Source organism: Lissotriton vulgaris, chromosome 8 (genome assembly GCF_964263255.1).
Source record: "Lissotriton vulgaris chromosome 8, aLisVul1.2, whole genome shotgun sequence".
In the NCBI taxonomy this organism is placed as follows: Eukaryota; Metazoa; Chordata; class Amphibia; order Caudata; family Salamandridae; genus Lissotriton; species Lissotriton vulgaris.
The window spans coordinates 630,111,984-630,128,452 of record NC_141696.1 but is presented as its reverse complement, the minus strand read 5'-3'; the positions used below and the strand labels follow the sequence as shown (position 1 = coordinate 630,128,452).

At 46.8% G+C, this 16,469-nt stretch overlaps 1 protein-coding gene across 1 annotated transcript in view; it reads right to left on the bottom strand.

Annotated features, from left to right (window-relative positions):
- Nucleotides 1-16,469, bottom strand: part of LOC147697825 (organic solute transporter subunit alpha-like) — an 876,545-nt gene that overhangs the window by 231,919 nt on the left and 628,157 nt on the right. Inside the window, exons 5-6 of the mRNA XM_086934511.1 lie at nt 16,079-16,190; nt 15,301-15,447 (exon numbers count right to left, since the gene is read on the bottom strand). Of these exons, the coding sequence (XP_086790637.1) occupies nt 15,301-15,447; nt 16,079-16,190 (259 nt within the window). The remainder of the gene's footprint in view (nt 1-15,300; nt 15,448-16,078; nt 16,191-16,469) is intronic.

Here is a 16,469-nt window from a genome sequence, read left to right as displayed (position 1 = left end):
CTCTACGCGCCCCACACTTGTACCTCCAGGAGTCAATCCAATCCAGCCCCGTGACCATTGCCCTCAGTCGAGACGTTTGCCCCTCCCTCCCCGCCCCCTCGCCTGCAGCGCCCCGCCATCTGTCCCAGGAGACGCCCATGACGTCATTCCAGTCCCCCCTACAATCGATAGAGCTGTCGGCATATCAACCCATAGGGACATCAGCTTCTCCACTAGGGCCCATTGTAGCGGGGGCGGCGCATATACGCTACCAAGGACAATCATCTCACCACCAATCTCGCCTTGTACGAACACATATCTGCCCTGCGCATCCAGCCATGTGTGTCTATGTGTAAAGGGGACTCTCCGATGGATCAGTATGGCCACACCCCGCGACCCCCTCGTAAAGCCGGCATGATATGTCTGTGTAAAACCATTGCGCTGGAGGAGGAGCGCCTTCGTACCTAATAAATGGGTTTCCTGAAGGAGCAAGATGTCAGTTCCCCTACCTTTGGCCCACGTAAAGACAGCCCCTCTCTTCACCTTATCCAGCATTCCTCTCACATTCCAGCTCAGTATACGTGTCCCACCTGGACCTAACCGAGAGCCCCCAGCATCAGATGACATTTATGTAAAGGCATATAAGTCACACATGTCGTATCACAGGCACCAACAGCAGCACTCACCACGGATCGGACGCAGCACATCCCGCACAGACCCCTCCCCTGAACAAGAACAGTCTCAATCCCCAACAATCGCCCCCCCCCCCCACCCCCACCCTGCACCTCCCAAACATGGAAGCACCTGTCGTGGTCAGAGAGTGGTCCCGGCCCCAACGGGGAGCCAGGGAGCACCCCTTCCAATGGATCCCCTCAGCACAACCCATGTCTAATTAGGCTGTGACCCCTTCCCAACCCTGAGTAAGCGTGGCTTCCAGCCAAGCTAAAGCGCCCTGGTCAATGAGAGCTATCCATCAGATGAGCAAGTGTCTTTTCCTCCCCACAGTCAGGGCACATCTACAGAAGCTTCCTGCAAGTTCTTGTCGTTGCTCGTGCTGGATCGTGATTTTGAGCTGCGGTGCGATCGGGACCTGCCTCGGCGCTTGCGTTGATTATCAGGACCCCTACTCGAGGGCCCCCCGGTCGAGGAGTCAGACTCACCGCCTCTTGCCTTATTGACCCGCACCCTGACAGTCTCGTCTGTCCATTGAAATACGGCCTCCGGGGTATCCAAGAAGAGGGTACGGGATTGGAAAACAACCCGCAGTCGAGCCGGGTAATGTGGGGCATAAGGCAGCTTCAGGCCCCGGAGACAGGCCTTGGCTGCGGCGAAGGACTGTCTCTGCTGTTGCACCAATTTCGTGTAGTCCGGGAAGATAAGAATAGGAGACTTCTCGAACATGAGCTGACCCTTCAATCTCGCCTGTTTCAGGATAGCGTCTCTGTTGGCATAATTCAGCAATTTAGCGATCATAGGGCGAGGGCGTTCTCCCACCGGGGGCTTCTGCGTCAAGGCTCGATGGGCCTTTTTCACCACGAAACAACATGAGAGGGTATCAGCCGGCATTCACCCTTCCAGCCATTGTGTAAAGAAGCACTCGGCATTGCCCTTTTCACAGTCCTCTGGAAACCCCAGGAAGCGGAGATTACTGCTTCTGGGGCGTCCCTCTGCCTCCTCCGCTCTCGCCACCAGGCCTTTCTGCGTCCTCTCGAGGGCCACGACCCTCTTCTTTAGGGTAGTCATGTCGTCTTCTACGGCTGAAATGCGCGTCCCCGCACGGGTTATGCGTTCCACGGCGTTTCGCAGGTCCTGCCGAAGGAGCATAACGTCGGAGCCCACTGCCCCAATCTTGGCATCCAGGGCATCTCTGGACTGCGTGATCGCGGCCAAGAGGGCAGCATTATCTAGCACCGATGGCTGCGTCCCCTTTGCGCATGTGGCCTCGGTGAACTTATCTATGGGGCCCTGTTTGCCCTGGCTTCCACCGCCACCCCGTGTCATGGTGTGATGGGGGAGTGGGGTCTCTCACCGGCCGGCCGCAGCTCAAACCCCTCAGCCGCTGACCAGGATGCCCACACTATAGTCCGTCAGTAGCGGCCTTGCCCCCCAGCCAGAGCCCCAATATGGTCAGGAAGCTGTATAGGGTCACTAGGCTCTCGCCGGGGGGGAGGGAGAGGTTGGGGCCACCACGCAGACTACCCCACGAAGATCCGGCCCTGAGGTCCGATCCGACCCCTGAGGTGTAGCAGGGCCTCGACCACCCCGGCCGCCCCACTGTCCGCCCACCCAGGGCCCTCCGCAGCGACCAGCAGGCGCCGGTCCCGTCCTCCTCCCAGTAGGGCCTGGGTCTCTCAGGTAGCGCGGCAAACCGCCATGCAGGGAGACAGGCAGAGGTGGGCCCGGGGCCCGACACGACACCCGAATAGCTGCGCAGCACCACAACCTCTCCACCTGTCCACCCTCTGGAGCCCCCTCTGACCTTAATCCGCTGCAGTCTCCCACCAGGCCTCGGATAGTCGCCAGACAGGGCAGCGCCGCACTCCAGCGCCAATGATGATGTCCTTCGCGGGCAAAATGGTGGCCGCGCCACTCAGCTCTCCCAGCTGCCGGGACCCGCCAGGCCCGCTCCGCTGCCGCCACCCGCGGCATCTCACTGCGGGGGCCGCCCCTCCTGGGTCCGGGGGCCGCCGCTACTCTGCAGCGCCGAAGCTCCGGTGACACTCGGAGCCGGCACTCCAGCAACCCTCAGCGCTGCTCCTCTTGCCCGGTGGGATGCCCCAGAAATCGGCTCCCAGGCTCCGAAGGCCGTGCCGCGCAGCCCGGCTTGCGATCTCTCTCCGGGGCGTTCCGCTGCCTGATGGCACAGTGCAGGCGGCTCCAGCCGCGGAATTCAAGTGTCCCGAAGTCAGGGACCAGACCCAACTGCAGGGAGCATAGAATTTCGACCAGGGCAGGATATAAACGGCAGGATGGTGATCGGCTGGTCGGAGCTCCGGCTCTACACGACCACCATTTTCGCTGGCCAAGCCACGCCCCCTGAGAGCCACTTTTAGTTTGGTGCCTGCGTGTAAGAAATTGGAGTAATAGGTGAGGGGTGAGAATTCCCCTCACAATCCTTAACAGGGTGAACCACTAAAGTCACTAATGAAACCTGTGTTAAACCCTCTGTTAGCTTGCCACAAAGCAGTCAGGCTTAATTTACAGGAATGCGTCAAGTATTAATGCAGCACTCAAACATTAATAAGATGACAACATAATACAACACAAAAAAAGTCCCAAATCCCTTTAAAAGAATATAGAATAATTTAAATAAAAAAAATGACACCGAAATGACAAAACTCCAGTCAGAGCCGTAGATATGAACATTTTTAAAGTATGAATTATAAATAGCACCAAATATCAAAAAGTGTCAACCGCGTTTATCTCGTCAAGCTAAACTGGATCAAAGTCAAAAGATAAGGCTGACTGTGGTGGAGCAAAGGTTTGATTAAGGGACCAGGTTCATCCAGGTGGAAAGTCTACCTTTGGACATTAAAATTTTTCTGGAGAAAATTAGTCATCAATGAGTCATCAGTTTGGCAAGCTGGATTCAATGCAGGGCTTAATGAAGACAGGTTACTGAAGAGCGGGATTATGGCGCAGCCGTTGACGAACGCAGGAAAGCTCCAAGGCTCCAAGCGGGTGGAGTCTGTGCCTAGGAAGGCTCTGGATGTTGACAGGTTGCTGCTCGGTGTCAGCTCTACTGAAACCCTCTATGTTCAGACTTGGAAACTTTTCTGGGAAGTCAGATCTCCTTCAGTGGCGCAAACCAGCAAGTGGAATCCAACTAGGACTTGGACGTCAATGGCTTTTGATCAACTGAAGCTTTTGCATTTTGAACAGGAGTACACTCAAACACCACTCAAGTGTCCAGGACCTGGGAGGTACCAACTGGGGGTAGGAGGCACTTCAACAGAGGTCATCAGCACTGTCCAGGGTAGGTCCAGTTGGAACTGGTCAGCTGAGCAGCTGCAGGAAAGGAACACCTGAAGCTGTTGTGCCCTGCAGTTCAAACAGGCCAGCCAACTGATCCTTGGGGTCACATCTGGGGTCCTGGATTCAAGGAAATCAGTTTCAGCCTTTCTTCAGGATTCAGACAGCAGGCAATGCCTCTTCTGATCTTCACAAGTCTATGAGTATTATGAGAGGAATACTAGGGATGCCACTTCAATGCATAGTGCCAGACTGTGGATTGGGGAAGCTCTTGGCCACTCCCTAAGCAATGGAGTAATCCTACCTACTTTTGGAGCATCTATGTGTTTAACTGTAAACTATCCCATGGTGTCATTCTCCACCTAAATCCATCATAGCAGAACCCTTCTGACCCTGGTCAGAACTCCCTGTGCTCCCCAAGAGAAGTGGATATGGTAATGGACAATCCCTCCCTTGTGGTCACTCTAAAACAGTCCCGGGGCAGCTCCAACTTCCACAGGGTTTATAGCTGAGCTGACCGGAAGACAACAGTAGGAAGGGCCTGGTGTGAGTTGCATCTACCAGTTACAGGGTAGGCACCCTTTGAACTAAGAAAGGGTATCGGCACAATTCCCCATGGGTTCCTGCTCAAGGAAGAAAAACATCTATCTACACCCAAGTCTTTTGTCTACTGTCTGAGAGAAGTCCACATCTCATCACTGCGGAGCCATTCACCAGTCAGGTGACAGTGGCTGGCAGAAAGGCTCATTTGACTTAAGCAAGAAAATGACAACTTTCTACAATTGTCATTTTCAAAATACTAATATAAAATCTGACTTTACCATTAAGTCAGATTTTACAATACTATTAAAAGAAGATCTTGAATCATTTTTCTAGCTGCTCCAACCCGAAATTGAGCATTAGAAGTTGTTATAATATAATCCAGTTTTTTCTTATGGTAGAGCCAGACTTGCTTCAGTGAAAAACAACTATGGAGGTTTTTCACAGCCAGAACATGTAAACCTTTAAATAAATATGTCCTACTTTTTAAATACAATACACCCTGCCCTGTGGGCATTTAGGGCCTACATTAGGGTGACTTATAAGTATCAAAAAGGAAAGTTTAGGAATAGCTAAAAGTTTATCTTAGCAAACACAAGGAGATGATGGACGGAGAGCTGAAACTTTTCAGACACTCACCCCCAGTCACAGATCTGGGTTATTCCATCATCATTCTTTAGCTCACTTTGCCACCTCAGTTCAGACCAGCTACATGCAAATCAATCTTGACCATGTGCCTCATGGGAACAGTCCAGCCCGAACTGCGTAGCCAGGTCTTCCCTGAACAGGAAACAAGCATCCTGAAACTGGTTTTGGGGTAACACCCCTCATCAGCCAGGCTATCTTGAATTGAAAAGGTTTATCTTGCCAGGTGAAAATGGCAATGTAATACTTCCCACTTAGACTGAAATGGCAGACCTGTAGTCACGTTTAAAGTGCTTATTTAGAAGGTGGCACAATGAGAGCTGCAGTTCCCTAGTAGCATTTCATTTACAGACCATGGGTACATGTTATACCATATACTAGGGGAATGGTTCACAAACCTTTTAGAACAAGGACCCACTTTTCAGAATGACACACGTTTGTAACATACCTGCCTTTAGTGGACATGAGGAGGGGGTTTAATGTAACTAAGCATCACGTGGGTGGTTGTGCTTTGTCATTAATCAACAGCACATTTTCTGTTGAAAAGTCACTAACTTTGCACAGATATATTACACTCTACTTTACTTCACTCCACTCAGCTTTATTCCACTCCACTCTGCTTTTCTCCACACCACTCTGCTTTACTCCATTCAATACCACTCTGCTTTACTCCACTCTACTCTGCTTTTCTCCACGCCACTCTGCTTTACTCCACGCCACTCCGCAGAACATCACTCTGCTATACTTGACTCCACTTTACTCCACTCCATGCCACTTTACTCTACTCTACTCAACCCCACTTTGCTTTACTCCATGCCACTTTGCTTTACTCCATGCCACTCTGCTTTACTCCACACCACTCAACTTTACTCCACTCTACTCAACACCACCCTGCTTAACTCCACTCTGGTTTACTCCACTCTTCTTTACAACACTGTGCTCAACGCCACTCTGCTTTACTCCATGCATCTATGCTTTAATTCACCACACTCAGCTTTACTCCACTCAATGCCACTCAGGTTTACTCCACTCAATGCCACTCAGGGGTTACTCCACTCCACTTTGCTTTACTCCATGGCATTCTGCTATAATCTGCTCAATACCACTCTGCTTTGCTCCACTCCACTCTGCTTTACTTAACCCCACTCAGCTTTACTCCACTCCATTCTTCTTTACTCCACACTACATTGCTTTACTCCACGCCACAATGCTTTACTCCACGCCACTCTGCTTTACTCTATGCCACTCTGCTTTACTCTATGCCACTCCTCTGCTGTACTCCCCTACACTAGTCTTTACTCTATTCCACTCTGCTTTACTCCTCTACACTCGGCTTTACTCCACTGAACTCTGCTCTGCTCTGCTTTGCTCCACTCCACGCCACTCTGCTTTACTCCATGCCCCTCTGTTTACTCCACTCACTGCCACTCGTGGAGTGGTGTGGCTCAATGGTTAGAGGCGGCAGACCCGGAAGCAGAGAACGGCCTGGGACCAGGGTTCAATTCCCGAAGCGGCAGGGTTGTGGACCAGGGTCTACGGACTCGATAATTCTCGCCTCGGTGCCTACTCTAACCAGGGATCACACTCGGCAACTCTGGGCATTAAGCCTGCCTCATCTCTACAACGGCCCCCCACAGACGCCGGGGATGCCTGGTTTCACCTTGGAGATACCCAGAAGGGACCATTTCACAGGGAAAGCCAGGACGGGTTCCCCAGCGGTCTTCAGCGCCAGGACACCCCGAGATGGGGTAACAGTGCGCTTTACAAGTATCATCATTACTCTGCTTTACTCCACTACGTACTGCTTTACTCCATGCCACTCTGTTGTACTCAAACCACTCAACTTTACTCCATTACACTCAATGCCACCCTGCTTTACTCCACTCTGCTTTACTCCACTCCACTTGATGTCGGGCGTGGAAGTATATCCAGGCAGAAATCCAATCTCCTCAGGAGCGAAGATATTGTCACTCCCTTTCCTAAAGATATCACCCTAACAGTGTCTCAAAGGAACACCATGGAGAAGGTAAATATCTCATGAAAAGGAAGAGACCAAAAACAAGGGTCTGCCAAGGGAAGAGAGATGTAACTCAGGTATTGTTCCAGAGCAGCTACTCTCACTGCAGTAAGGAAAGATAAACACAAACAATATAACAACACTAAGATCGTGTGCAAAAGTTAACAGGCTAAACCTAATAAATGCCCCTGGTTGTGTGCTATCCCACGCTCACCTGACTTGTGGCTCAAAGGGGTTCTTAGAAGAACGTGTCCAACAGTAGATTCTTGGTCTCAAATAGACTTTAGAGGAGGAAGACGTTATAGGAGTTCAGTCCCTCCATGAGAGTAGTTGTGGTTTAGCAAAAAACAGAAAACACAGTAGTCGACTCCTCCTGTGACGGCTGAGGAGCCAGGAACCGAAACGCTCTCTCTAGTTCCAAAGATAGCAAAGGAAAAGAAATGTGGAAACGCTTTCTCACGTTTCTCTGAATGCAGTAGCTGGGCCAAATGAATAACGCGTCCTCGCTTTTAAACTCAGGAGAAGAGGTGCCAAGAAAAAAGACGCGTCCTCGCGTCTAATAAGAGAGAGGCATACACGCCTCAGGGAAGCAAAAATAAACGCGGTTCCAGTGGCGGTGAAATAGAGTAGGCATCAGAAACGCACACTTGCGTCTTGTGCACAAACACGGGCGGCGGTTTTAAATCTAACAGCACTGCTGTTGACAATAAAGTTCTTGTTTTCTTGAAAAGGGAAAAAAAATACCTACTGATGTTTGCAGGTAGCGTGGGAGGCGCCCTTCCGATGTTTGCAGGCAGCGCGAGAGGCGCGATAAAAATACAAATGTTCCCAAGAGGAAAAGTTCCAAAGACTGAGGCACAGACACAGGAAATACCGGGTTCTCAGGTTCTGTACACAGATAATCAGGATTTCTGGGAAGGTGGGGATGACGACTAGCGATCGAGGGTTCAGCTAGGAAAACCAAGCACCGCCATCTTCCATGGGAAGGCTTATGAACCTCCCATCGTGCCACATGGTTAGTCCCTAAGCAGTATGGGACAACACACAATCCTTCTCTATGGCAAAGCATTCTGGTACTGGTAGTGAGGTGAGGGTGCACATGCTTCTAGTCCTAACACTTGACTCCACTCTGCTCAAAGTCACTCTGCTTTACTCCATGCATCTATGCTTTGATCCACTCCATTCAATGCCACTCAGCTTTACTCTACTCAATGACACTCTGCTTTACTCCACTCCACTCCACTCTATACCACTCTACTTTGCTCCACTCCATTCTGCTTTACTTCACACCACTCTGCTTTAATACATGCCACTATGCTCAGTGCAACTCTGTTTTACTCCGCTCTGCTTTACTACCTACACTCTGCTTTACTCCAGTCTGCTCCACTCTTCATTACTCCACTTCACTTTAATCCACACCCCTCTGCTTTACTCCACTCTGCTTTACTCCACACCAGTCTGCTTTAATCCAAGCCACACTGCTTAAAGCTACTCTGCTTTAACTCATGCAACTCTGCTTTACTCCATGCACCTCTGCTTTACTCAACTCAATGCAACTCTACTTTACCCCACTCTGCTTTACTCCGCTACACTTAGGTTTACTCCACTCCACTCTGCTTTGTTTCACTTCACTTTGTTTACTCCACTTCACTCCACTCCACCCTGCTTTCGTCCATGCCACTCTGCTTTACTCCACACCACGGCTTTACTGCACACAACTGCATTAATACGCACCACTGCTTTACTCCAAGCTACTCTGCTTTACTCCATTCCACTCTGATCCACTCCATTTTACTTCACTCCGCTGCACACCACTCTGCTCACCCCACTCAGCTTTACTCCACTCCATTCTGCTTTACTCCTTGCCACATTGCTTTACTCCACACCACATTGCTTTACTCCACGCCACTCTGCTTTACTCCATGCTGCTATGCGCAGTGCAACTCTGTTTTACTCCACTTTGCTTTACTCCCCTACACTCTACTTTACTCCACTCCACTTTGCTTTACTCCCCTACACTCGGCTTTACTTCACTGCACTGTGCTCTGCTTTGCTTTACTCTGTGCCCCTCTATTTACTCCACTCCACTCACTGCCACTCTGCTTTACTCCACTCCGTACTGCTTTACTCCATGCCACTCTGTTTTACTCCAACCACTCAACTTTACTCCACTACACTCAATGCCACTCTGCTTTACTCCACTCCACTTGACTCCACTCTGCTCAAAGCCTCTCTGCTTTACTCCATGCATCTATGCTTTAATCCACTCTACTAAATGCCACTCAGCTTTACTCTACTCAATGACACTCTGCTTTACACCACTCCACTCTGCTGTACTCCACTCTATACCACTGCTTTGCTCCACTCCATTCTGCGTCACTCCACGCCACTTTGCTTTACTCTACTCCATTCTGCTTTACTCCATGCCAATCTGCTTTACTTCACGCCACTCTGCTTTAATACATGCCACTACGCTCAGTGCACCTCTGTTTTACTCCACTCTGCTTTGCTCCCTACACTCTGCTTTACTCCACTCTGCTCCACTCTTCTTTACTCCACTTCACTTTAATTCACACCACTCTGCTTTACTCCACTTCACTCTGCTTTACTCCACACCAGTCTGCTTTACTCCAAGCCACACTGCTTAAAGCCACTCTGCTTTAACTCATGCAACTCTGCTTTACTCCATGCACCTCTGCTTTTCTCCATGCACCTCTGCTTTTCTCCACTCCACTCAATGCAACTCTACTTTACTCCACTCTGCTTTACTATGCTACACTTAGCTTTACTCCACTCCACTCTGCTTTACTTTACTCCACTTTGTTTACTCCACTTCCCTCACGCCACCCTGTTTTCATACACGCCACTCTGCTTTACTCCGCGCCACAGCTTTAATCCACACCACTGCTTTACTCCACACTACTGCTTTACTCCAAACTACTGCTTTACTCCATTCCACTCTGATCCACTCCATTTTACTTCACTCCACTCCACACCACTCTGCTCAATGTCATTCTGCTTTACTCCACACCATTTTGCTTTACTCCACTTTACTCCACTCAATGCCATTCTGCTTTACTCCACTCCACTCTGCTTTACTCCACTCCACGCCCCTCTGCTTTACTCCATGCCACTCTGCTTTACTCCATGTCATTCTGCTTTACTCCACTCCATGCCACAGCACTCCACGCCACAGCAATCCAAGCATGCTCACTCCATGCATCCGCATTCCATTCTACACAACTGCACTCCACTTTACACAACTGAACTCCATGCAACCCAGCTGTACGCAATGCCAATGCACGCAACACCACTCAATACAATACCAATCATGCAACACCACTCTACTTTGCGCCACTTCACTCCATGCCACTCCATGCAGCGCCACTCTATGCCACTCCATGCCACTCCAAACAATGCCACTCCACGCAAATGTACACTCCACTCTACACAATGCTTCCTCACTCTACGCAATTGCACTCCACTCTGCACCACACCACTCCACACATCGTCAATCAACGCAGTGCCACCCATGCAATGCCACTCCACTCTACGCAACACCACTCCATGCAGCCCCACTCCACTCCATACAATGCCACCCTGCTCTATGCAACCTCACTCAAACCAACTGCACTCCACGCAATGCTGCACAACTGCACTCCACTTACACCATTCCACTCAACGCCACACCACTATACTTTAAGCAACACAACACCATCAAACACAACACCAATCCATACAACCACACAACATAATTAAAATCCACATAATACCACTGAACACCACATAATTAAACTTCACCTAATTACACACTAATCAAGACCACAAATACACCCCACATAAATCCATGCTATACCACATGATAATCCACATAAAAACACTCCACACCATGCCACATAATTCCACTCAAACTAATTTCACTCTATACCACACTGTTCCATGGCACACTATTCAACTCCACACAAATCCATTCCACACCACATAATTAGAAAAAAAAAGCATTATTCCACCCCACAACACAATTCCACTACACACCACATATATCTAATTTATAACACATGATTGAACATCATACCATAAAATTAAACAGCACACCACGTAATGAAACTTGAATACATAACACTCCGCAACACAAAATACCCTTCATCATAATTACACTCCATTACACACAATCCCACTCCACATAATTCCAGTACACTCAAAAATACTTAATTTCCATCCACATAATACAACCGTACACAATGTCACATAATTCTACTACACAAAACCACTCTACACCACACAATTCCATGCCATACAATGCCATAACTAACAATTCCAATCCAAACCACATAATTCCACTACACACCACATACATCCACTCCAATCCATAACATATAGGTCAGAGACATTTTCATTGTCAATAGATCTAACTCTCTTTCTTTTTTAACACCCAAACACACTGATCTGAAGCTTAGCTCCTACGTGTTTCTTCTTTTTCATCACCAAACAGATGTAGCTATCCACACAGTTCCACGCCACACAATTTAACTACACACATTTTCAATCCACACTACATAATTCAACCCCAAACCACATATTACAACTCAACAACACAATTACCCAACACACCACATACATCTAATCCACACCACACAATTCCACATCGTACAACAAAATGTAACAGCACACCAAATAATTAAAACTTCTCTACATACCACTCCACAATACAAAATACCATTCCACAAAATTACACTCCATGACACACAATCCCACTCCACATAATTCCAGTACACTCAATACCACATAATTACTATCCACAAAATTCCAAAGCACACCATTCTACATAATTCCACTTTTTCTTGATTTACCAATCTGAAAAAACTCAATCAATTAATTGGTTAGTTTTTGCAAACAACAATCACTGAAACTATTGTCCTTTTTATTGTTAAGCACACAGACAAAAGAGTATTTTTTAAACCTATTACTGTTCTTAATTGTACCGTACGATTTATTGAGTTGCTTTTATGATAATTGTTTTATCGAAATAAAGCTTTTTGACTTGACTTGACTTGACTTGACATAATTCCACCCCACGAATCAACACTACATAATTCCACAGCTAACAAGTCCAATCCAACCCACATAATTCTACTCCACACCACATACATCCACTCCAAACCCAAAGGTAGAGGTAAAAGACATTGTAATTTACAACACCAATAGTTCTAACTCTCACAAATGCGAGAACTATTGCATTGCAAATGCTTGTTATTTCTTATTAATTAAAGCTACCCGTTATTTTATATGTAGCTACCTGAATATTTTGTTTTTAGCCACACCTTAAACCCTACCCCTATGTTGACTTTCAAGGTCCTCCAGCACCCCCAAACATGACTGAAGTCAACAACAGCAGCAAAATAATATAACCAGGAGTCTGTTTTTGCTCAAATAAAAACATCTGGTTTCAAAATGTTAAAAATAAAAATATTTTTAAAAAAACATTATGAAAGAAGATTAAAGGGCCCCTTCCTCCCCTGGAAGTAAAGAAAGCATCCTACTTGGACCTTACAGCTCCTAATTGATTGTAAATGGTATGTTTTAATCATGATGAATGATGTTCAGCAACCTCCAGTTCCATGCAGCTGTGAAAGCCTAGTGATCAGCATCCCATGAAATATAGTGTGGTTCTCCTTGGATGCCGTGCACTAAAGTTGCAGCCAATGCATTACAGCCCATTATACCCAAGGCCACTGGAATTATGTGATTGTGTAGCCGCTGCAATTTTAGCATAATTATTGATTTGCCACATAATCTATCATCTGCCGCATAATCTGCTGAGTTTAACAAAAAATGTATTCCTCAAACTGTGCAAAAGTAACTAAAAAGCAGCAGCATGTGTTGCTGCACAGTGGAAGGCCTTTTGCAAAGCTGCACTGGTCACTTTTTTTTTGCTTATAATTGGGTGTTAAACTGGAACTGATGAGGTGCAACAACAGATTGGCCACTTCTCTGGAGAAAAACAGGAATACCAATCACATTAATTCAAAAGGTGTTATCATCCAAATATGTTTGTCAAATTATGTTTTGTTTGTGAACATAAAGTACCATTGTGCATTTCTGGGTTATTCGTTTTGGAGACTTTTTGTTTGAACTGTGTGGTAGGCCACTGACACTGAACCAATAGTCACCTACAAACCTTGGGTTTGCTAAACACTGCTTAATATTATTTCCCCACTGTAAGAATTATTTGCTGTGGAAATTGTGGGTGCTTATGGTTGTCGATTGTTGTTGATAATGAGGAGTATCAGGTTCTACAAAATGTTGTCAGGATAAGGGCCTTACAGCTAAAAAATGTTGACAGGGGGTCTCGGCATCACAAAGTTTGAAGACCTAGAGAGACTGCACAAAACCCAGCTGTCCCCCTAACCCAGCTGTCCCCCTAACCCAGATGCATATTCAGACACAGGCAGAGGAACAGAATGGTTCAATACAAAAATGCAAACTTTTTAAACGTGACATTTTGAGACCTGCAATTTAAAAAACAACTTTACTAAAAGATGAGTTTTTAAATTGTGGGTCCAGAGACACCAAACTCCAATTTGCTATCTGCTCCCAATGGTAAGTACACTTGATTTTTTTTTAAAGCAATCCCCATGTTAACGTATGGGGGAGCTAGGCCTTGTAGTACTGAAAAACGAATTTAGCAGTTTTTCCTTATCAGGACATGTGAAACTCATCAGTACATGTCCTACTTTTTAAATATGCTGCACCCTGCCCATAGGGCTGCCTAGGGCCTACCTTAGGGGTAACTTACCTACAGTAAAATGGAAGGATTGGACCAGGCAAGTTGGTTGACTTGCCAGGTCAAAATGGCAGTTTAAAACTGTACATTCAGGCTTTGCAATGGGAGGCATGAGACATTTTTAAAGGGCTACTGAGTGGGTGGCACAATCAGTGCTGCAGGCCCACTAGTAGCAGGTCCTGTGCACATTTAGTGCCCTTTACTAGGGACTCACAAGCAAATTGAATATGCCAATTGTGGATAAGCCAATGTTACCATGTTTAAAGTACGGAGCACTTGCAGTTTAGCACAGGTTAGGAGTAGTAAAGTACTCTGAATCCTAAATTCTACAAAAACTAGGTCAAAAAATGGGGAGGAGGAAGCAAAAAGGTTGGGGATGACCCCGCAGAAAGCGTCAGGTCCAACAACAGGTATTTACATTTTTACAGCCTTTTCTTTCACACTCCAGCAAGATTGTCACGTAATTCACTTTAATAAACACCAATCCACATTAAAAAACATAAGCTGCAATTTATCAGAAGACAATGCCTGACATTTGACCACTATCTAAGTACCAAAATGAAATGTGCCAGTTGGGTATATGCCAATTTTATCATGTTTCAAAGGGAGATCACATTCACTTTATCACTGGGTAGCATGAGTAAAGGGCATAGAGTCCCATGGTCAACAAAATGGGTTAGACTACAGTAGGCAAAAAATCTGTTGGCATACCATGAAAATAATTGTCATTATCAACACTGGGCCTATTTTCTGTCCCAGTCTTGCCCTGCTATATAGTGTGTTTCCTGCAAGTCTTCAGAACCCTCCTGAATCGCCAATATATCCTGGGCTGGCCTTTAACATTGGCGAGCTGGGCTCAGGCCCAAGGCGCCAATATTCTGAGAGGCGCACAGAGCTGTAGGCATTAGGGAATGCAAACCGCAGCACCCCAGTTGTCTTGCTCCAGCCTTGTCCATGTCCTTGCGTGCTCGTTTCTGTCTGATTTGCCAGTAAGTGGTGTAAATCTACGGGTAATGTTTTTAACACCCCATTTCCCTCCTCCATGCACTCCCTTCCCCGTCTCATCTCTGCTGACACACACCAACAAAACCATCACCAGTGAGGGGCAGCTATGCTATGGGTGATTTGGGGAGCTGGGGGAAGTACGGAGACGTTTGTGTTCAGGGGCAAGAACTGTTCAGCCAGGAACTGACTGACCAGTGACCTCAAAAGGGCCCCCTGTTGCCTCATTTAATTCGCTAGCATCAGCAGGGGCGCCACATTTCTCTCGCCCACGGCTCTGAATATCACGTTGTACAAGAACAAAGGGTACATAACAATTGAATAATGAAAGTGTGCTCAGAGCGTGCATTCATCTGCTTACCTGATACAGCGCAAACTTTGGGATAATTTTCTTGAAAGTGAGGAGGACCCGGACGTGATTAAACATGATCCCAACAGGCCACAGAGCGATGATTGTTATGGCGCCGGTAAAGCAATTTATCCAAATTGCAGCTCCATTGGCCGATAACTGCAAAAGAGACACTTCAATTAGCATTTTCACACTGTTGCTTCTCTTGTGCAGAGGAGAGGGCATGGAAAGGGGAGAAAGTCGTTTCTGGATGAAATACTTCAATTATTAGCTGATTTGAGGCAGTGTCGAAATGCTGCTTCACATTTCTTCTATGTGCAATTGCCTGCTTGCCCGCAACATGTTATTTTAATCAAGAAAAAGCAACTCTTCTAACTCAGCCTTACACTCGTGACACGGCACCGCCGTATTTTTGTACAAACGTCAAGAAGGTTACATACCATTCAAAGAATTGAAACAGGAACAAAGAGGCTGGGGGAATACATTTGTGAATACGGTTTTCTTGCTTGAGTAATGTATATATATATAATGCATTCTGCGATCGCACAAAGGAAAAATCAAAGAAGGCCTTTCCTTAAGGAAAGCGTTGTTTAGATGCTAGAACACATTCAAGCCGTTTCTTTATACACCTATTGAACATGTTACCTGTGAAAAAAGCGGAAATGTCCATGCAGTCAAAGAAAGCACACGTGTAATGAAATAGCCTATTATTTGATTTGATTTTTTTCTAGTTTCCTGATTCATTCCCACCTCATTTACTCCCACCCTAGAAGCAAAGAAGAACACTTACATTAGAAAGATCGTAGGTTCCATTAGTCCACAGCACGATGGATATGAACATGAGGACTGGACGAAGAAAGGCAAACTGAAAAGTCCCCAGCTTCAAGACAAGCAGGTTCCGCCTGTGAATGGGAAAATTACATTTCTTTGGTTGTCAATCTAAGTGGTATATATTCAAGTTAGAATATTTAAATTTCTGATTTTGTTTTGTATTATCATACACTAGTTAGATCAAGTCTCTAAAACGCATAGAAGGTTACACCGTGCCAGCACAATATCCATAGGCAATGCTTAATTTGTAAAAATAAATAGTCCAGGAGCCTAAGCCCAGCGTTTTTCAGAGGAGTCCACCACCGGCCCTACTCAATGCCATGATTGCCAAATAACAACGCTTGGCTAGT